The sequence below is a fragment of the Rutilus rutilus genome (assembly GCF_951802725.1).
Source record: "Rutilus rutilus genome assembly, chromosome: 23".
Classification (NCBI taxonomy): domain Eukaryota; kingdom Metazoa; phylum Chordata; class Actinopteri; order Cypriniformes; family Leuciscidae; genus Rutilus; species Rutilus rutilus.
Genome location: NC_140233.1, coordinates 18,857,744 through 18,881,184, shown reverse-complemented (window position 1 = coordinate 18,881,184; position 23,441 = coordinate 18,857,744). Strand labels below are relative to the sequence as shown.

Here is a 23,441-nt window from a genome sequence, read left to right as displayed (position 1 = left end):
AATATCTAAACAAACTATTTTAATTAAACATAAATATATTAAATCAAATATATGTATAAGATAAATGTATAAAAGTGTTTGTATTACATAATGTTTGTATTAAAATATGTCTATGTAATAATATATTGAATATATAGATATTTTATACACTAAGTTTTGACTTGTAATCTAACTCTGAATTGTAAATAAAATGCAAAATTTGTGTGTGCTTCTTTAAATTTGAAATTGCAATTCAAATCCCACTTCCACTTCAACTTCCAATTTAACTGATGGATTGAAAGGGCCTTGATTCTTATATTCTGAATTTTGCTGCGAAATGGAGCCCTGCAGATCTGGTTAATGCACAGATAGTTTTGGCCCCTGTTAAATCAGGCTAGATCAAATCTTGGCTGGAAATAGAGGACGTGGGCTCACAGTGGGGGGAGGTCAGACATGGGAAGACGTATCTCTGTGAGGTGAAGGCACACTCAGGCGTATTGTTCGCTAAACTAGGCCTCCTTCATGTCTGACTGACAGCAAAGTCATCATGGAGACGACAGCGCACCGGTTTGACCCAGAGCTGCAACACACATCAAACACACAGTCACTGACGTGGCAATATGACAAAATCATTTTGGGTCACACAAGTTACAGACAGACACACAAAGGAGCAGGACAGTTAGAAAACCGCAGACACTGTAACAGAACAGAGCAGAGAGGCATGATCATGGACACCATGACGGGAGTGCAGCATTACGGCCACTGTATGTAAGTACACGCTTTATGACAAAGAAGATGTTTTAGGTGCGAAAGTTCAAGGTTCGTTTGAAGTGTGTAGGAAAAAGGAGAACGCACGAGGACAATGTTGAATATGGATGAGGAGTACGAGTGTGGAATGCAAGAACATCTAATTCGTTATGATATTTTACATTTACATATATACATATTTATAAGGTAAAGTTATATAACCTATGCAATACCGTACATGATATGAGTGAGTCTCTAAGTTGACTTTGATTTCCTTCAGATTGATAAAAATAGACTTGGATGGACAAAGTGAGCCACGATCTGAGCAGACGTCTCTACGATGATGCATTGGCGCCTGGGGATTGTCACGTTTTACAGAAACTTGTGTTTTTCAGATAAAGAGTAAACACAGCTTTTAGCTAAACAATGTCTTTACAAATGTTGGAGAATGAGGCTAACAGGGCAATTTGTGTGTTTGAGTAGAGGTTCTTTGTGGAAGTAGGACACGTTCTGCCTCCAGCTGGACTTCATGACATTTGCACATAACTATAGTGTGTACATATTTTTTCGTCTTGTTTGCATGTAATGCAAATGTGTTTGTACAGTATGTGGCTCATGGTACACTCTTAAAAATAAAGCTTAGAAAAGGGGTTTTCGCAACAATGCCATAGCAGAATCATTTTGGGTTCCCCAAAGAACCTTTCAGAGAAACAGTTCTTAAAAGAACCATTTTTCCTAAAGTGGAGAACATTTTAAAAATGGAAAATGAAAAACTATAAAGAACCTTTTGTGTAATGGAATGTTTCCAAAAATGTTAAAGGTTCTTCATGGAACCATCGATGCCAATAAAGAACTTTTTTTAAATGAACGTAAAATTAAACTTTGGTCCGGCAATCTGTAATTTCAAATGGTAAAAGTGCAATGGTCGAATTACATGATGCTCTTTTTTTTTTTTTTAAATCTGGAATCTATTAATTTATTAAAAAAAGCATTAAAATGCAATGCATACACACAATGACTTGATTGAGCATGTTTTTCAAAATTAATTGTGATATTTTTGGGGGGAATCAGAGTCATGTGTTCGACCAACAATGTGCAGATCTCCATTATGTTGTCAATAAGCCTCTTAAAATATCAGATAATTTGGTAAAATGTCATGCAGTTTGACTCACCAAAAGCATATTGATATCTATGAATTAATAATTCATTATATTTGAAAAATAACATGCTCTTTACTCTTAAAAAATTTATTTCAAAGCGTTTTAGAAAATAATGATCAAGATGTGTAAGTGAAATATTTTTGATGGCTTACATCTCATTAAATTTAACTATGGACCCTTTTCACAGACTGTGATGATCCATTTCCACAATTATTGACACTGTAAATCTAGCAAATTTTTAAATCATAATACATTTATTACACTATGCTTTGCAATATATTATATTGGCATTCAATGAGTGTCTATTTAAAACAACTGCAAATAGCCCGCCTTGTAGGATAGCAGAGGCTATTTACTCTAACTCTACCCACCAATGTCTGATTGAGCCAGACAAAATTAAAGGAGAGTAAAGGTCCTTGCACACTGAGTGTTTCGTATTCATCATTCTGTGGCTCTGAATTGTCAAAACACCTCTCAAAATGCTTGCTACGGCTGAGGAAAAACGCAAAAAATCGATCCCGATCCGGATTTTTCTGAGGTAAAAGTAAATGTGACTGACATTTATGTGAGGTCGTATTTATTTTTTAACGTATGAAAATTTCGAATGAGAATTTCGGACTTTGCAAGGACCTTAAATGTGCACTGTGTAATTTTTAGCGACATCTAGTGGTGAGGTTGCGAAATGCAGACAACAGAAGTTACGGTGGCCGACGGGAAAAGATGTTGTTGTCTGAGACGGCAGAGAGTAGCAATGAGGTTTCTTGACAAAGATAAATTAAGAAATTCGGTTTAATTAATTATTCAGTTAAACAATATGTTATTAGGACTGGGTGATATATCGCATGACATTGTTATGCGCATCTCGTCAGTAAAGCCGGTTCCTTGATTATTAGTAAATCGCCATCACCTGCTTTCAGATGTAACAATAACACGTCATAACAATGTCATGCGATATATCGCCCAGCCCTATATGTTATTGCGAATATTATTGTTACTAGTGTTTTATTCGCTGACTTTAGCTAGCTTCTTTGCACGAAGAACAACATAGTGACGAAACACGTTTGTCCGTTTAGGGCTCCTGTAGAAACATGGTGGCGCGAAATGGCTATTTCAATGTAAGGAAGGATGTAAAGATAGAAATGGCTTATTCTAAGGTATTAAAAACATAACGGTTCATTATGTACGGTCTTTATATACACCACTAAAAACGGTTATGTATATAATATTGCATTTCAGATCCTCCTAAATATTATACAATGCACCTTTAAGTCAGGTGGCATTGACTTTTGATGTGACCGACCCGAGTTCGAATTCGGCGTTTATTTAAAATCAAAATGAAGACATTTTCGAAAAGTTTAAATTAAGTGCCTAACAAGTATTTATTAGTGGGAATTAAGTGTTAGACAGGTAGATTTAGAAGTATAAATAGCATAACTAATATTTAACTTAGTGACAATAGCCTCTACATTAAAGGGATATAGTTCACCGAAAATTTTTAATTATCGCCATAATTTACTCAACCTCAAGCCATCGTAGGCGTATATGACTTCCTTCTTTCAGCCAAACACAATCTGAGTTATATTAAAAAATATCCTCGCTCTTCCAAGCTTTATAATGGGAGTGAATGGTACCATTTTTTATTTTTTTGAAGCCCAAAAAAGCGCATCCATCCATCATAAAAGTAATTAATATGGCTCCAGGGAGTAATAAAGGTCTTCTGAAGTTAAGCAATGCGTTTTTGTAAGAAAAATATCCATATTTATGACTTCATTAACTATAATCACCGGCGCGAGTCTAGATTTGGCGGAAGAGTGACCTCTGACTTCAGAGCAAATTTGATAACTTTCTCTCCTTTGACCAACATTATCAGTCTCTCAATATTTTTTCCTCTTTTAGAAAGTCATAGAAATGCAATCATGGATTTTTTCTTTTGCTATTGGTTTTGCTATTAATTATTTTTGTTGTCTCCATTGATGTCTATAGAAGTTTACCCAACTACGACGACTTCTGCTTCTGAGAACCCTGGAAATGTGAAAGAGTCGATTCTTGAAATCAAACTGCATAAAAGTTTTTCAAAACCATATGAAACCAACAAGTATAAAGTGTACATTGGCACGGTTTAAACTAGATTTTTAAAGATTTTTTTTCTTCATCACGGGCACTCTTATTTGTCATTGACCCACAAATCTCTTCACACACTGGCTCTTGCTGAATAGAAACCCAATTGATTGATCACCAGATTAAGTTCTGGTGTTGTACGAGAGGATGTGGTATTTATCTGTTGAGCTCTCACTTTGTCTGTGTCCGTCTAATAGTTTTCAGTTTCTTGCTGACTTTGAGAAAGCTCACCATTCTAAATCATATAAGCCAAAGCCGGTCTCCACTGGACCGAGCGACCATAAAAGAACGGGGTTTGGCTGGGCTGATCCTTGACCATCAACGTTAACTACAATAATGATTTCCAATTATAGAGTTCTGTTGTGGAGCTAATGCAGTAAATTAGGTATGCGGTTAGATTAGGTTTTTGCTAGCGTCGTGTTTTTGTAACGCCGCATGTGAGTTGAAAGCTTTCAAAGTATAACTTAATATTCAATGCCTGTGAGGCAGCTGCAGTTGAGATACAGTATTACACAACGTAATCAAAGATGTAACCGTCTTCTCATGTGCACTTTGCAGATGCTTTGATCCAAGCGGTCAGTGTTCAGTAACATTTAATGCTACATTTCACTTCAGGCCTCTTTTTGAGGCATTAAAAGCACCGTAAGCAAAATTCAAAGAAAAGTGATTAGATTTTGCTCATTTACAGGCTAATGGTCGAAGTAGCCACATCTTACGAACTTCACATGCACTTTGCCGATACTCTGATCAAAGGTCTGCTTTTGGTTACGATTTCTACATTTCACTCCAAGGCTCTTTTTGAGGTGTTAAAACCACCATAAGAAAGACTTTGTCTAACTCTCATGTCTGCTGTGCAGATGTTTTGATCTGCGCACGGTTGGTTAAGAAGCATCTCATGCTACGTTTCACTTAAAGCCTCTTTCTGAGGTATTAAACCCAGCATCAATAAAATAAAATAAAGGTTATTAGGTTAATAGCTAAAGTAGTAGCCATCTAACAAACCTGCATTCAGTTATTTTAGTATATTTGTATACTATTATAGTAATTATTAATATTTTGATTATCTTTTACTTTAATATTTTCTTTTTTCATTACAATTTTAGTTTAAGTTTTAGAACTTTTGTTATGTGCTTAATCATTTTTATTAATTATATATATATAACTATTTATTTCTTTTTATTTCAGTTTTAGGTTTAGTCTTTAGGTTTTTAGCTCTTCAACTTATTTTATTTCAGTTGTCAAGACACAATTTCTCATTATCGGAAACAGGAGTTACGATAGTCTTTTCTTCCCTATTGTGACGTATATCCGTGTGAAACGGCTTCTTGAAGAAGAAGAAATGTTGGACGGACTTGATTTTGTCCATCGAGGATTGATTGGATTGTTGTGGTTTGCTATTGGTCAATCTCAAATGAGTGACAGGTTGATCCCGCCCTCATGCCAGTAAACGCATCACCGGAGAAGAGAAGTTATGTCATTGCAAGAGGGAGGGGAAATTATTTTGATTAAAGATTATAAGGGCACATGAATTAACAATATAATGATGTGCACGGATAAATCATTTATAAGAAATAACTGCAATATTCCATAAAAAACAAGAATTGTCCATTTTGATTTCATGGTAACTTTAACATTTTAACAATATTGTTCAATTGGAATTATTTTATATTTATAATTATATTTATAGTAAATTATTAAATAGTTGAGACAAATTTTGGGAATTCTGCTGGTCTAACATGGGTTTTTATGTAGTTTGAAGTTATTCATATTTCTTAGTATTTGTGTAAATTGTTAACTTTTTTGAAATGTAATGCTACAAGATATCCGCCTGATTTTGGCACAATCCATTTGACGTAGGGTTTCGTGGTGATTTGTAAACGACAATATGCGCCGGGACGCTAGAATCGATCATTTTGTCATAGTGGACATTGACCAATAGGAGCAGAGAAACTCTTCCGTACACAGCTTTCAAAGAGAGACGAAAGTATTGGTGCTGTTACGTGGAATTATGCAATGGAGGAAAGGTTCGTGGAGCTATGGCAAAAAAAAGAGACAAATGCTGGCAAACAATCGCGGAGGCGCTTCAGCAACATGGTGAGTACATTTACTACTAAATTTATTAATTTAAAAAACAAAATTTTAGTTTTTAGACCGCCCATACTGTCCTCTTTGTGCTTTCTTTCTTCTTCTTTTTTGGCCTTTTCTGATGCCAAGACAGCTAGAGCAAAACACACCGCTTCAGTAGCCATTGTTTGTTTACCTGTTTGTCAGTCGCTAGTTCCGCCTTCTCGATGACATCATGCACACGGCAAGCGATGATTGGTCGAGAAGCAACGTGAAGTCTGACATGTTTCTTGTCCACGACCATTTTTTTACAGTCTATGTCCACGACACAACAATAATTTAGGGTCAAAATCACATTATCTGAGACTGTGACTATTGTAACAGACAAAAATATTGTGTAGTTTGAACCCGACATAATCTACTGGCTAAAGTAGTAAACATGAATACGTTTCTGTGCAGTCAGTAAGGAACATTTCATGTTACGTTTCACTTAAAGCGTTATTTTGGTCGGAAAAGACATTTAGCTTGTTTTGTCGTGTAACCAGCAAACTTGTTCTGCAATATAATTAAACATGTAACCATTTTCTCTCACATGAAGCCTACTTTGCTGATGCTAAATCAAATTGCTAAACTTCTGGTTACAAATATAATGCTAGGCTGCGTTTTGCTTCACGCCCTTTTCCATGGTGTAAAAAGCTAAATATAATGAAACATGTTTGTTTAATGTGCAAGATTTTTCTTGTTTAGTGGTCTAACCATTGAATATCTTAACTGGTGGTGGAAAATACCATTAAACGTGAGCTTTTAAGTGTCTTCTTTTTTCTCTCTCAGAACTGCTTACATCCCAGCCGTGGTGAATTCAGTTTATTATTGGTTAAAAATAACCAGGCTGAAATCCTTGTCTGTCAGGTTAGCAAAGATAAGAAGAGGAGAGAGGGGAAGAATAGAGCGGATGGGTTACGCTACAGCCGACGGATGACTCACCTCACAGCACACAGGGAAAAAGCACTGCGACAGCGCTGATGTGCCACTTGAAGTGTGTGTTTAAAGAGGAAAAAATAGTGTGTGTGTTAGTTTCATGCTTGCAGAAGTGTTGTTGTTTGAATATGTTACTGTGTTAGCACTGTTTGAATTGGCTGTGTATGTGTGTCGGGATGGACGGTGCATGCGCTCCCATGTGCATATGTAGGAACCTCCCTCTCTTGTGTCTCCAAGTCTGTCCTCTCTCCTGGTGCAGTGAGCTCATGTGTGAAGGACCGCCTTTTTCTTTTTTCTTTTTTTTACTTCATTTCTCCTCTTTGCTCGCTTGTGAAAAGTCATAAATCACGCCGCCCCAGCTGGAGAGGGTTCTTGCAGCTCGGGTCCAACTCTCCCTCCTTGGGGAACGAGCTTTGAATCATATAACCCCTCCCTGGACCCACATTTTTTTCCTGTTTGTGGAAGACCAAAGAAGGAGGGCACTCCTAACTTGTCCTATTTCATGGACACATGCTCCACATCATGCTGGTGTAGTTACCACCACACTGGGCTTGGGGAAGAAAGGTCCTTGACCAACTTAGATTGCTGGGTGTCCTGAAATAGATCTGTGAATGTTTGAATTTGTGTCCTATATAGAGGGAATGAGATGGTGTCCCGTGCAAACATCTGTTGGGAGAAGGGATGGGTTATATATTGAATGTTGCATTTTGCTGGTCATATATAATTAAAGTCAGGGTTAGTGATTTGTTCCAGAATGTATTTATTTTTATTCTTTTTGAAAGTCTCTTCATGATAGCAATCACTAAGTTAAGTGGTCTAAATGTATTTATGTGTAATATATATATATATATATATATATATCGTCTGTGCAAGGCGTAGCACCATAACATTTTTGTCCAATCATTGACACGATACGATGTCCTACCTGCCTGTCAACAAATGTATTTTCACACCTCCACGCACTTGCTTGCGTAGACATCACGTCATCATCGCGTTTCATGCTATGCAGAGTTAGACAGACGTCAGTCACAGAGAGCCACAAACAAACAGCAGCCGCCTTTTACAGTTCCTCCAGATCCAAAACAACCAGCTTATGCCATAATTACTGTAATTTGGCAGAGATGGAAACCCGTGACGTTGTACTCAGAGCGGTTCATGGCTCAAATGTACGAGTTTCCGTGGCAACACAATCAACGCCGAAATGAATCTGCAGCCGTCAGGTGGTACAATTCAGCGTTCAAGTTGTTTATGTTCATTAGTATTGTAATGTTATGTGCTTTGAAACATGAGGTAGTTTGACACCGCCTTTCTTGATGGTTTTGTTTACTCCTTGCTGTACGCGTTCATGTGTTTTGAAGGAGGCGTGGCTTTGAAAACGCTCTGAAGGGAGGGTGGGATCTAATGCTTTCAAAGCTAGCTCGCTATTGCTAGCCTTTCCGAAAATTGCCTACCCTAGCTTTAAGCAGCATTGTGAATATTGCTAGATGTTGTGTTTAAGGCCAAGAATGCCACGATCACACCTATATAACAATAATCATTCTATGAAAAGTCTAAAAGTCTATGAGAATAGGAAAGTCCACACCACAACTTCACGAAGAAAACGTTCTACAGTATACGCTACACCATTACACCTGATGAGTAATGAGTGCATGTGAAATGATAGTGCTGCAGTAAAAAGTGTCTCATGCTCAAGAAGCATTAGGCCGCCAGACTGCAGAAACTGTTTTGCATGTCCTTTTAGCCATCAATATCACCTACACATCATGTCATTCTGTTCTGCAGAATAATAGTAGGTCAGTTGCACTAACACAAATGCCTTGTTTACACTGTGATCCGATACGTTTGCTAGATTCCTGTGCTGATGTATACACCATATATCATTTCAAATATGTAATTTCTGGAACTCGAATATGTTTTAAAACAAAGCTTTTAAAGGTTTCAAGTATGAATTCCAGTACAAATCATTTGAGACGACAGAAATGTTCATACGCCAACAAGCTGTCAACATCTCTTTTAGGAGTTTCAGTCACTACAGAGCACAGAGTTGTATAAAAACATAGTGTGCCATCTATTTATTCTTTGTCTTCATTCAGATGTCATTGTTTGAATGCAAGCCCATTTTCTGCATGTCACGGATAATTGGTCTCCTTTGATAATTGGAGATGAAGCACTGGCGCACGATTCAGTGGGTTGACAGCGCTAGTGACGTCACCAACATAATTACAATCTACCTGCACAAGATTCAGCACCAACTCTTTGTGTTTTATCTAGCCCATTATCCTGCACATATCCAGCACAATCATCGTTGCACATAACATCAAAAAAGATTAGCTTAAGAACTGGGTGATCTAAATTATGTGCGGAACGCTATCTTGATACTGACAGTGTAAGCATCATTGCAGCCATGTCCAAGAATAGACCCTGGGTAAATGAAAATGGGAACCACTGCACATTAGCTCTCAGTCTGTCTGAAAAGTTAATTATTCCCCAAACAGAATTTGGCCAAATTGAACATCCCACATTGAAATCAAATGAAGCAGAAGCTACATTCTCTCTGGTTAATTTTGAGCTAGAGTATGAGTGCATGTTGCATTGGTGTTTATTGCAGTTCTCCAGTTGTTACATGAACATGCATTTTTTGATTCGGTAGCACTTTATTTTACAGTCCTGTTCCATTGGACATACGATGTACTTATTATAGTTATTATAATAACTGTGTAATAACTAGGTACTAACCCTGAACCTACCCTTAAAACGAACCTTAAGCCATGTTGTTGCCTTATATTACCCAGTACTTTCTTAGGTAAGAATACTGTAAATACACGTAAGTGCACATACTGTAAAATAAAGTGCAACCCTAGATTCCTTTGCATTTGCCTTATTAATGATGGAAATATTTATCTGACACATGATTTCATCAACTCCATTTAGACATTACATTGTCATGAATGAGGCACTGCAGCGCTGCATCATGATACTGTACCTAAAGCAAAATAAGTTAATACAAAATAAATACAACACAATTAAATACTTACAACACAATTAAACCAATAATAATATATTCTAATAATAAATAAAACATATTTATTTGTCATATTATGAGCCTGAATTTTTGGACGGGTTGTAAGTATTTTTCGTAACAGAAAACCATTAAATGCAATGATTTAAAAAGGTTCAGAAAGATTCATACATTTTTTGATTTCTCTAAATAAAAAATTCTAAAAACATTTTGGTTGAGCTGCTTTTGTAAAATTGCCTTTACAAGAATTGAATAAATGTAATCTTAATGTATCTACTACAATATCTCATACAATAATTAACTATATTATTTGGTAGAATAATTATTTATTGAGATTATTAACCCTTAAATGCATGAATGTTTCGCCAATCATTATTACATATTCGGGTCTTTAGTGACCCGGATCAATTTCTAACACGGATTGATCTCTGCATGTCTTGATAATATAAAACTCTCCTGAACAATTACAGAAGAATAAAATAAAGCATATTTTGTAGGGGTGTGCATTGGCACTGCCCTCACGATTCGATTCGATTACGATTCACCAGGTAACGATTCGATTCAATTCGATTCTACGATGCATTGCGATGCATCAGAATTCTACTGCACACAACAAGGCAAAATTTTCATCAGTCATGAGGCAATACAAGCAGTCAGATATTGAACAACAGATTTTATTGGCTGCTATGTGTGTATTATCACTCTCCTGTATCTTTGACATAAATGTCATTAAATAAAATAAAATTGAATGGTACAGGGTATTGGATATGACTTTTTCAAACCTGAAAAAGAAAACATAAATCACTGCTTTCAGTGCTTTGAATGAGAAATGTTTCTCTTCTCTCTGCTTGAGAACCATTTGAAATTAAATTTCAACTTTATTGTCCAACTCAAGGCCAGAAAATAAACAGTGTAAGGGGTGTAACGGTTCACAAAATTCACGGTTCGGTTCAATACGATACACTTGTGTCACGGTTCGGTACGTTTTCGATACAGCAAAAAGAAAGAAATGCCAGAGAAATTTCCTTCTTTTTTTTTATTCTTTTTTTATTAGAACTAACATCATAAAGTATGACTTTTTTCTTTTCTTTGAGCAATGATGGAGCTATAATTGACTCTTCTTAGGAGCATATAAAACAAAACAGCTCCTTGGAAAAAATTAAATGTAATATTTTGTGCTTATAAACAAATGTTTATTTTAGTTCAGATTAACATTTGAGGGCAGCAATGTTATTCATAATGTCGAAATAAATCCGACATAACGTTACTTGAAAGCATTATAGCCTACTATTCCTGCCAAACTTCCAAAGTTGCAGTTAGTGTTACTACAGTAAATCCATGGTGAATATTGCAGATCTGTGGACACTGAATAGTTCATTCATTGCACAATGTTTATTCCTGGTTTCCACGTCAGCGCTGTTTGATCCGTTAATAACGGAGAAATGTGAATGTTTCTCACTAGATCTCGCAGCGATGTTATTAGGCTACTTTAGTGGCGAGTTCAAATGCTTTCTTTACTGGATCTCTTATTAGCGCTGTGTAGTATAAGATCGGCTCGCGCTGCGTTGGTCCAAACTGATAAACAGTCCGTCACGAGTAGCTCAGTTTCGTTCCGCTTACATTGCGTTTGCCATTTGATGTTGTGGTCGCGCCAGCGTCTACGTCTACATTATGAGCGCGCTCGCGACGCGCTTACATTTGAAATAACCGTTCGGTTTGAAAATGCGTGCCTTGTACCGAACGGTTTAGTACGAATACGCGTACCGTTACACCCCTAAAACAGTGACATAATCGATTATGGCACTTTGCCGCATCGATGCTGAATCGTGCATGCCCCGCATTGCGATGCATCGCCGAATCGATTATTGTTGACACCACTAATATTTTGTTATATTTTGGAGCTTGGAAGGGTTCAGTTTGAGCAGATGTTTAATACCATCATCACTGTCCTCATCAGAGCTCATTTCCCAGTACATTCAGCATCTGCCTCATATTCGCCATATCAAACAAATTCTCAAAACTATAATTTTCAACATCTTCAAAATCAATATTTTGATCGCTGGCAACTTCTTCGCCAGATCAAGTGACAGTGACTAATATTTGATTGTATTCAGTACTTGCTCTGCAGTAAATCACTGAGCCATTTCAAGTTTTGCTGATGATGCTTACTATTCTTTTGTTTTCTGCCTGCGGTAACTATGAGTGAAATTTCACTTCATCATTTTGTATCAGACACTGCCACCTTGTGGAATAAAGGTGAATTGCACTTATTCAGTGCAATTGAATGGTATATCGAAATTGAAACGAAAAATCGTTTTTCTTGTTAAATTGTTTATAATGAATTGATTGAGGAATACCAAGAAGGTTGTTGTCTAACTATACAAAATGAAAGAGGAGGAGGGTAGTGAATGACGTCCCGGGTCACTAAACACTCGAGGTATGCGTTTAAGGTCAAATTACAAATTTCTTAGTTAAATATGTGCCGATTATTTTCAACTATTTTGTATTTTTACAATAATTAACTTATTTGGTGGAACAATTATTTATTTCGATTCTTTTCAATAACAATTCAAATTGCTTTTGAACATTGAACGTTTCACAGGGCTTATGGCCATTCCGCTTTCACATTGTGCCAGCAACACTATAGGCAAGGCCTTTGCTTTATTAAACCCTCTGTTTGACCACTATAAGAGAGCATTTCATTTTAGTCATAGTTGGATGGTCTATTTAAGCACCTTGACACAGTTTTGTGAAGGTTATTGTGCACATGATATATATATATATATATATATATATATATATATATATATATATATTTATTTATTTATATAGGGCACATATGCAAATCATTTTTGCAATACATATAAATAATAGGGATGTAAAAACTATTTAAAGGGTGGTAGACACACATCGAGATATGCTTTCTAAGTAGTGTTTTAGTGTTATGCTCGTACCATAACTGTATCTTTTAGCATTTAAAGGGTATAATATACCCATATTCGGAAAATAATAATAATAATAATTTGCCCTCAAGCCATTTCAAACCCATATTGACTTTCTGTCTTTTGTGGGATACAAGACAACAAATGTCTTTTTTGTACTGGTCACACATTATGTAATGAAAATGAATGACGACTGAAGGTGTCAAGCCTCAAAAGGACACAAAACAGAGGTCTGTGTGTTCCGTGAACTATATATAGGCCTACGTCTTCTAAGCCATATGACAGACCCATTTTTTTAGAATTATTTATTGAGATCAGTTCAACTCATGAACGAATCATTCCGTCATTCGTTTCCCAAAAGCATCATAAGCCAACTATGGTTCTGCAAGTTCTGTCGTTATCAACATAGTTGATTGATTTAGTGTTTTTTCCATAACTATAGTTCCAACAAATGTTCGCAAAACAGCTTTGCAAAATTGTGTGGTTGGACTTAGTAGTGGACTTAGTAGCTCTCTTAGTAGCATTGTTTCTTGTTAGCATGACGTGGACATTTGAGCAAAACAAGCAAGCTAACATGCAGTACAATATGTATTTTTCATACCAATGAATGAATGTGTGAATAAGCTCTAGAACATATGAAGGAACCTATATAATTGAGTCAGACATTTGGAGATTAAGCAAAATAAAGAACAAAAAAGCTAATTATTCCTCAGGTGTCATGTTCATTATTTACAACAATGCATGACGTCATTAATGCCTGTTTATATTAATAAACCAATGTGGTTTCAACAACGGACGGGCAACAAAGGTTTCAGGAAACTAGCCAATTTCTCCAATGATGGTAGTTAAGCAATAGATGTTGTTGTGCAGAAAATTCACCCCAGATCATTATTGTGAAGTGGAGAAAATTATTTATTAAAAAGATTCATTCACAAGTAAAATATTGCATGGACAAACCAAGGAGAGAATGGATACCGAAGATATTTGGTGAATAACAACTTGAATTTTAGACACACACACAAAAATAGTCATATGGACTAGTTTTATGGACTACTTTTTGCAATGTTTTTGTCCCCATTCTTTGTTATTGTATGGAAAAGAGTGACTAGTACATTATTCAAAACTTCTCCTTCGCAGAAAAACGAAAGCCTTACGTGTATGTGGAAATCAGGCAATTGCGTTTTTGTGCTATATTCCAAAATATGTGAATGGAAACATAGCTAATGATGACAAGATTTTAATTTTTGGGTGAGCTGTCCCTTTAAGTCACCCCCTCCAAAGTCCACACACACACACACACACACACACATACACACAAACACACACCTACACAGACTCCCCTAGCTAGCTACCTTACGCACGGACGCTGCAGCGCGCGCGAGAGAGAGAGACAGACAGAAGAGAGAGAGAGAGAGTGAGCGAGCGCGCGTTCTAAGCAAAGTGGCAGCACGCGCGAGTGGCGGGAAAAGAATGCCCATCTCGTGACTAATAACGAATGGATTGGCGCGCTTTCCGTTCTTAGAGGTAATACGAGCAGAGTGTCATTGTAGTGATGGGTGGCAGCGGCGTGCTCCCTCGCGGGGAGTGTTTTCCCTGTCAGTGCTGCTACTGCTGCTGGAAATGGCGCTGTGATGTTCAACAAGGAAGACGCAGTTGAAGCCGATGCCAGGGAGTAGGAGGAGAAGGAGGAGAGAATAAAATTGTTATTATTAGTAGTACCTGCGCTTCTGGTGCGGATTTTTGTGTTTCAAAAAAGCGGTCAACAGTACCATGGTGAATTACCAGAAATACATTACTGTAATGCAGCTGGCTCTAGGGGTGACTGCCATCAACAGAGAGCGTAGCCTGCCTCCCAGAAAACATATGTGGTGAGTATATATACTGTATATATATATATGTATGGATGTGTGAGGGGGCTATTCGGCATTGCAGCTTGCTGGGAAGAAAGACTGTCATGTCCATTTACTTTATAACCATGTAAATGTTGCATTTGGATATGTAAATCTTGTTGACGGACCGCATGCAGGCTACGTGAGCAAAGTTTGAACCAAGGCTTGTGTGTTCATAAAGCTTTTTTGTGTAGTCAACATACTGTAATCCTTTTCACTGTTGTGTCATTTCATTCATTATTCACTCTACTACAAACCCAAGCATGTTACATCATTCATATGTGTATGTCTACTATGTGCACTTTCAAATTAAATAAAAAAAGTTAAGGCATGGACGTGTGTTTCTTTGCATTGATTTATTTGTGTGTGTTTTCTGTCATTGTCACTGTGTGTTCTTGTTAAGTTCCTCATTCATTTCCATTCATAATGGTCACTCGTGTGCCTCCTCCAGCACTTCTTATTGTGCTTCTGGAATGACCACAGGATTACACTTCGACTTGAATAGACGACACAGCCGTTAATTAACTTGTATTGGTAGCTATCTCCTTTTTCATGTGAGATAAGCGTGAATGTCACCTCTAGACTCACGTCAGGTCAGTAGGTTTTAGATTTCCACAAGGTCAGTATACAAAAAACCAACATACACCGATGCTTGTATCCTCTCCATAGGTTTTCAATAAGATCCTGACCTTCTTGATTATTGATTGGAGATTTTCTTTAATCCCAAACCTCTTTCAGTGTACATCTTTGGGCCACGGTGATTTTATTTTTCCGTGTCAGAGCTGGATATAATCACATTTCATTCTCATAATTACCATATTCCAGTGTCATCACGTCATCATACTCCTTTTTTATTACTTTGCAGTCTTGAAATAAACAGGAAATTAATTGGAGCGTATTGAGAGGCTCACAATAGATCAAATTTTAAGTTGAGAAATGTTGATTTGTCATTAGGACTGAGGGTTTTTCAGCGTGTTCTCTGAGCTCGGCATATATATAGCAGATTTACTCGGCCGCTAAATAAAGATTCTTTATTGGCATTTATGGTTACATGATGAACTTTTAACATCCAGGGAACCTTTCCGTTGCACATAAGCCTCTTTATAGTGGAAAAGGTTCTTTAGATTATTCAAATGTTCTTCACAGAAGTTTAAAAAAGGGGTTATTTTAAGAACTGTTTACTGAAAGATTATTTGAGGAACCAAAAATGTTTTTTCTCTGGCATCACTGCGAAAACCCCCTGTAGGAACCTTTATTTTTAAGCATGTATGAGGTTAATGGGGCAAAAAGATTCTCTGAGGCACACGGCAAAAAAAATCAAAGGGAATATAGAGTGAATGTGATAGAAAATGTTCTAATGCTAATGTAAAGTAAAACATGCAATTAGCATAGCAAACATAAGGTCTTTGTTGTAATTGCATTGAAAAAAAAGTATCAAATGTTATCCTTGAAGTGCTTTTATACGTAAAGTTCTGTTTGCAGATGGTCGGCCGGTAATGATTCAACATCCGTAGGCATTTTGTGCCCCTTGGGGTCAGTAAAGGTTGCTAATTTGAGTGTTGCATGCTGGGTAATTCGTTTGTAACTAATTAGGAGCAAGTTGAATCCCAGATTTTTCATCTTGTTTTCATTGTCATTAAGAGTACCCCTGGCTCTTGTAGCAGCCTGCTCTCTCCGTTAGGTTTATTTTGTAAGATTTTCCCCTTAAATTGAGGTCAGCTTGTTTTGCTTCATGTCAGCACACCGCAATAGTTGACGCTTAAAGGAGAACCAAAGCTATTACGAGGAGCCACGTGCGCTACATCAGAGCAACAAATCAACCAAGCAAGTGAATGTAATTTACTGTCGAGATTAGGTGCTTAACTCAACAAGCTCCATATAACTATAAAACTTGCCCAATCCACATAAATCCAGAATGATGATGAGGCACCTAAACCCTGAGCGATGTCACTACGATGTTTGGATGTTGGTACTCAGCTTGTTTGAGTTACGGTTAATTATTCATGGATTTTTTGAAACATGACATCGCTCCAGTTTACAGGAACGTTCTCACCTCACAGCTGTTGTGGGATTTGCGTCACATGTAAACAAAGTGGCATTACAGTAAATTAAACAAACTGATGTAAAATATTTACATCTAGATCATTTCCAGGTCACATTTCACCCCATATCAAGAGAGAGAAAAAAATTCATTCTACTATCACATTTACATTTATGCATTTTGAAGATGCTTTTGTCTAAAGTGAATTCATTAAGGAGCTAAGAATATTCGTATTTCAATTGTTATTCTCATTACAAAAATCATTGTATTTTAGTGATTTAAAAAATATTTCAATTGGTCATAAGGCAGTTGGTCATTTTGTTTTCAATGGCAAGAATGGTAATTGGTCATTTTGTTTTCAGCATTATGAAAGTTTGCATTACGGTAATGAATATTTAGTTTGCATTACGGTAATGAATATTTAGTTTGCATTACGGTAATGAGAAGCATAATCCATTGCAAGCATTTTATGGTGCTGAAAATAGGCTTAATTTCCATTTTTGTAAGATAAGTGTGAATGTCTTTACATTTTTGTTTTTGTTTTCTCTTGATTTCAGTGTAAAATGTGACCCAGACATGTGGATGGTAATGAGATTATGAGATAACGAGAACTGTGGAGGGAAATTTACCTCAATTTACCCAAAAAATAATGTCATAATGCAATATATCTGCAACAAAGATGATGAACGGCAGTATCTAATTGCAGCAGTTGTGACTTTTAATAAACTCAAACTCAAAACAAAATACTAGAAATACTCAAACTAGACCATGAACAGAACAACCTGATTAAAGCGTCTAGAACAAACAAATGAACTGAACAAAACACAGGGCTTAAATACCAAAGCAAACTAATCAACAAATGAACAATAGAATTAGCAAGTGATAATCACATCAATGAAAACTAACTCAAACTCAGGAAACAGAACTAAACCCCACCCAAAACACACATAAAACATGGGCTGTGTTTGAAATCCCCCCCCCCCATACCCTCATTCACTAATCACTATTGCCTACATTTGTCCACTGTATACTCCACTTGAAGGAGTGAATAAAAACATAGCAAACTAGCAGCAATGACATATTTATATTGTATAACTCTGTTATGGAAAATAGCGTGTATAAACCTTAATTAAACAATTTAGAAATCGATTAAAAATGTATACCTGTATGATATTACCCACATTGGACCAGCGGTTTGGAAAATGGATGGATGGATGATTCAGCTGCAGGCGCCATCTACTGGCGGGACACAGGAATTCATTTGGCACAACCCTCACAGTGCATTATGGGTATTATCTAGCCGTTGAGTCTACATCAGTTGTACACTCGTTATTATGGTGCATTTTGGGGTTTGAATGAGTGCACTAGATTACGTCCACTATGGTTTCGTATGTCCCCTCAAATAGTGCCCAATTTAAGGGTATAGGGGCCTAAAATAAGCTTCATGTGCATTAAGTAAAATTCAGTTCCTTTCTTTTGATTTTGAGGTGGAATGTTACCTCGATATTTTCTTGACAGTCATTAATTGAAAAATTGTGGATATCACATTTTGCATACTTAGTATGAAAGAGCTTTCACAAAACTAGAGACTTTTCTCTGAATTCTGACCAGAGAATGCTTAAGAATTTCTCGTCTTTGAGAGTTGCTACATTCGATTTGTTTCTAGGTGAGCCTCCCTTCCTGTGGTTAAAAATCTGTCCACTTTCACCCAGAAGACGTCAGGATCAATCCAGGAAAAGAGGTAAAAGGAGAAACATATAGCAGAGATTAGTTCTCATGAGGCAAGTGAAGATTGCTTTAAAGGACCCTTGTGGATGATAACGGTCAGGCAACATGCTTCGGGTTTTTGCTGTAGGCTATAGGATATCAAACGAGTGCCTCGAATATGAAACATGGCTGTGTAAATATTTAGTAACTTGATCAGCTGACTCTGTGGGACGTGACTGTAATAAACCACGTCTCATTTATCTTTAATCAAAGAAAATGTCAGATGCCTCTACAACCACGAAGAGCCCTCTCTGTCAGGGCTCTTCATTTCTGGCCACCCTTAGTGTTCATTACCAGAGATTTAATGGAAACGACATTTCTAAACCTTCAGTATCGCCCGTGATGAGCGGAAAAAAGGGAAGTTCATAGAAGAGTCTTGGAAACACAGCAGATGGTCTACTTCCCCCGCAGTCGTACAAACTATTCCAGAGCTTAGCTTTAACCTGGCGTAATGAAATAGGCGACAGTTGCTCACCCCGAGGCTTCTTTACACGTGCTTTTTAGCATTTACACACTCTCTTTAAACGTGAGCCAAGTGCGTGTTTGACTGACGGAAGCCACAGAGTTCAGAAGAGGCATCTCGATCACGTTTCATGCTAATCTCTGGCTTTCCCCGCACGATTTTTGCCCCTCCTCTCCAATAGACAAGAAAAGCTCTAATTTAGACTCTGTAAGTACCTCTCCACCATCAAGCCATATAAACGTCTTCGTCTTCCACTTTCATCTCCATCCAGAGTGATTTTCTTTACTTCATTAACGGTTGACGGTTGTAAACCAAGAGCCTGCTAGCCCCTCTCTAGTAGCCTCAGCAGGACACACACGACTGTATTTGTTCCTGGCTCTCGCTTTGGTGCCCTTGGGCTATACTGTGCTGGCTGAAGAGAAAATCATATTAACGTTTGTGATAATGGCAGCAAAGATAATTTTGATGTTAGTCGTAGTGGTCAGCATTGCCTATTTGTGTCTAAACTGTTCTACTGACTTGGGGCCCAATGTTAACGTAGATATCGACTTGCTGATCAAGCAGTATCCTTTGCTTCTATATCTAATAGCTTTATGAGGCACATGCAGTAGGAAGAGGTCGGTGGACCGCACAAACTAGCCAAGTTGATTATAGACTTTTTCGAAGGCTTTTGTTTTGTGGCTGAAACAGATTACCTGAACACTGTTGTAAATGGCTGCATATGAAAGCTTAGGCAGCTGCTCTATCAGGCAATGAGTCAAGTAGGTAATATTTTTATTTTTTAACTCAACTGTCACGAATCAAACTTACAGGATTGTGGGATATCATAGGCAGCGAAGGACACATCTATGCTGCGATCAGAAGAAGGGTTCCCACTAAACAGGATGTGACTGGAGCCTTAGATTCAGATGTCCCTAGTTGCCTTTCTACCTACTTGTGATCCCTGCGGAGGCATCATTTTTCATCTTTCGGATGGAGCTTTTGGTGTCCCATCATAAATGCATAATGCTAATCACTTTCAATCGAAATTATCATTTAAAAAATGCACTTTGCTCTGAAGCTTTGAATGTACGTAAAACAAGTACTTGTTTGTACAACTGTGTTTCCTCAAGTTAGCATGAATTGTTTTCTTCTAATCTACACCTAGATTTCTGTTTCAGATGAAGTATTTTCATGGTTGATAAATAGTGTAAAGAAAATCTTGCTGCACATGTTAGCTATAGCTAGCTACTTGATTAATAACACTTTTGAGGTGCGTTGTACTTGTGCACTATTCTATGCTGTTTTGTAGTATAAATGGTGTGAGAAGTGTGTTGACACTGAAAATTCCAAACAGAAAAAGTGCACTTTAAATACACGGATGATGCACTTATTTAACCGAAAAAATGAAGTGTGGAACGTTGGACACTTCATGCACTCAACTGTCGCAGCTTTAATTAAGTAGCAGAGGGGGGGCTAATTAAGTAGCGGAGGGGGAGGGGCTATCAGACTCTGATGTTGAAAGACAAAATAAACATATTAAGTTCATACACTACACGGTTGAGTACATAGTGCATAAGTACATAGTGTATAAGTGCGTCATTTGGGGCACAGTTTTGGTTTAATGGTTTAAAGGGTTAGTTCACCCAAAAATTAAAATTCTGTCATTAATTACTCACCCTCATGTTGTTCCAACCCCATAAGACTTTCGTTCATCTTCGGAACACATTAAGATATTTTTGATGAAATCTGAGAGCAGGGTCACTCCTTCATAGGCTGCTAAGTAATTGATATCTGCCAGCCCAGAAAAGGCAGGCGCGCTAACAAGGACGCTACCGCTAGCATGCCTCCTGAGGCCAGGGTAGTGAGGTTAACAAACACAGCTCTTACTGGCTGTTACACTCACAGCCCTAAACCTCACTCCCATCCGGGTCACGGCACCAAATGTAGCCGGTCCTACTCGACCCACTCCAAGCTGGATTTGAACTGGGTCTCCGGCTTGGGGAGGCCTCTTGAGGCCAGGAGAGTGAGGTTTACATGCACAGCTCTTACTGGCCTACGTCCGTTACACAAAGTATACTTCAGTTTTGACATGAACGCTTATAGCGCAGGGGTGTCAAACTCAGAGTTGAACTCCAACCCTAATATAACAGCTATTCAACCAGCTAATCAAGCTTGTCTGTATTACTAGAAGCTTCCAACCAGGTGTTTTGGAGCTAGTTGGAGCTATACTCTGCAGGATAGTGGCTCCCCAGGAACTGAGTTTGACACCCCTGGCTTAAGCCCTGGGTATATATCATTTTCAGTATTCCGCTCTGTCTCGCGGACAGTTGAGTCTTTCAAAGTATACTCCTTAGCCGTGAGCTTAGAAAGACTTGTTCGGCGTGTTTTCAAGCTCTCAAATCACTCGCACATGCGTCGTTGTATGTGCACTATACCGCAGGCCCTCCTGATGACAAAAATTTACATCACACGGACCGTTGCGGAACACGGATGGCTGAAGTATACTTCGGGCTTTAGAGTATGCCTTCATCTGAACACATAGCTATACTCCATTTGATAGTGTGCATGAACGCAGGCGCTCAACATGTGCACTAGAAAGTTTCAAGCTTGTCCAGTATTTGCACGAATTCTCTCTCGTACTCGTTTAAACTCGAATGGCGTTTATCTCACTTAGTACAAGCGCTCATCACCACGGGCATCTATAGTTGCTGCGTCTCCAGTAGTTTGGTGGTGGTGTTGTTTCTTTTTCGGCTGTGAAACAATGGCCCGGGCCGGTGTTGCCACCTTGTGGACAGACTAATTAGCGCAAAAAAGCAAGGTGCATGTGAGCGATGAGCGTACAAAGTATACGTGGTTAGAAATGTATGCACTGTGCATGTACAGTACATAATATACGCCAATTTCACTATATGCATACACTAGCATATGCATAAAAAAGTATACTTTGGGTTGTTTCACGTCACGGCTCAGAGGATAGTCACTAGTGTTATCTCTGTGAATGTTTTTCTGGTGTCAATCAGCCAATTAGCACTTTCAAAATGACACTGTCTTGCTTGTGGCTTAAGAATGATTAGCATTTACAGATCATTAGATTAACTGAAATATATGTGCAAAAATGGCAGAATTAGAATCGCATATTTGCAATGGATGGAAGTGTACTAACAGTGTGAACGTGATTTCACCAAGTGCAACATGTTCCTGGATCAGCATCTTTGGTAGATTGGAACGTTGTTCCAGGATCAACAATCAGACTTGAGGGACAAGTTTAGTTTATGTCAAGTTTAGGCTTACAACCAGGGTTAGGTGCCTCTACATCAGTGTTATTCACCTATCAATTCCCTCTGATTTTAGGGATAAGTTATGGGTAGTGTTAGGTTTAGGGGTAGGGATAGGGGTGGGACTATGTTTTTGGACAGCAATGTTGTTCTAGGATCAACAAAAGGTGTTGATCCAGCAGGACCTTGTCTTACTTGGCATAGCATTGCATACTTGCATATTGTTTCTGGTCTAATGGTATACTCTGTATATGTGCGCACATACAATAAACTTTGTCCTTGAACTCTTTCCCAGATGATTTAAATGTATTTGACTTAAAAAGGTGAACTGAAGGTGAGACTCACTCGGTTTCCTCAGGCCAACATCAACCTCATTGTCACGTTAATGTCTTTGTCCTTTCATTAGTCTTCCATTCTGTCGTTCTCATTTAACACTCTAAATAACAAATGTTTCAAACGCTGCTTCAATTCTTGCTCATTTTACGATATTCTTAGAAACCAATAGCTAGCAGCAGCCCAGGAGGCTTCCTTAATCTACCACTTAATATGGAAATGAGGTCTCATTTTCATTGGTGCCCCTTCCAGCGCATTGAAACAGAAGATTTGCTGTATTGAATTTCGTTTTGCAGGGTTTTCCAGCAAATCCTCTTCACAAACGTGGTGCGAACGGTCATGGTACACAGCATTCAAATTGCCTCTCCTACTGTACAGGGACTGTGTTTCATCCCACAACAGCTACTGTAAACCATGTGCTCATGGGGTATTATATAACCTCTCCCCAACCTCTGCTAGGTCAGGTCTTTCCGTTTTATTGCAAAGAGGCATTTTAAGGTGCACGATGTAAACTGAAAATAAACAGATTTTTTGATTTTATATAGAAACTTACCGCACTGAGGTTTTGTGTGAATTTGATTTTGATTTGTTTGGTGCAGTGCTTTCATGTCCTGAAATATAACTACATTGAATGACATGATCATATGAGACTTCATGAATAATATATAAATCCTGTGGATGGAA

General features: G+C 37.8%; 1 protein-coding gene across 7 annotated transcripts in view; it reads left to right on the top strand.

The window, feature by feature from the left end:
* The window catches only part of tjp1b (tight junction protein 1b), a 131,477-nt gene that overhangs the window by 10,419 nt on the left and 97,617 nt on the right, over positions 1 to 23,441 (top strand). For 2 of the 7 annotated variants that reach the window (XM_084397021.1, XM_084397020.1), the window contains exon 1: positions 14,418 to 14,875. The exons of 4 other annotated variants lie outside the window; for them this stretch is intronic. In XM_084397021.1, coding sequence (XP_084253147.1) covers positions 14,778 to 14,875 — 98 coding nt within the window. In that variant the 5' untranslated portion in view covers positions 14,418 to 14,777. Of the gene's footprint in view, positions 1 to 14,399; positions 14,876 to 23,441 lie in introns of those variants that run through there. One more of the 7 variants, XM_084397013.1, reaches the window with a different exon arrangement.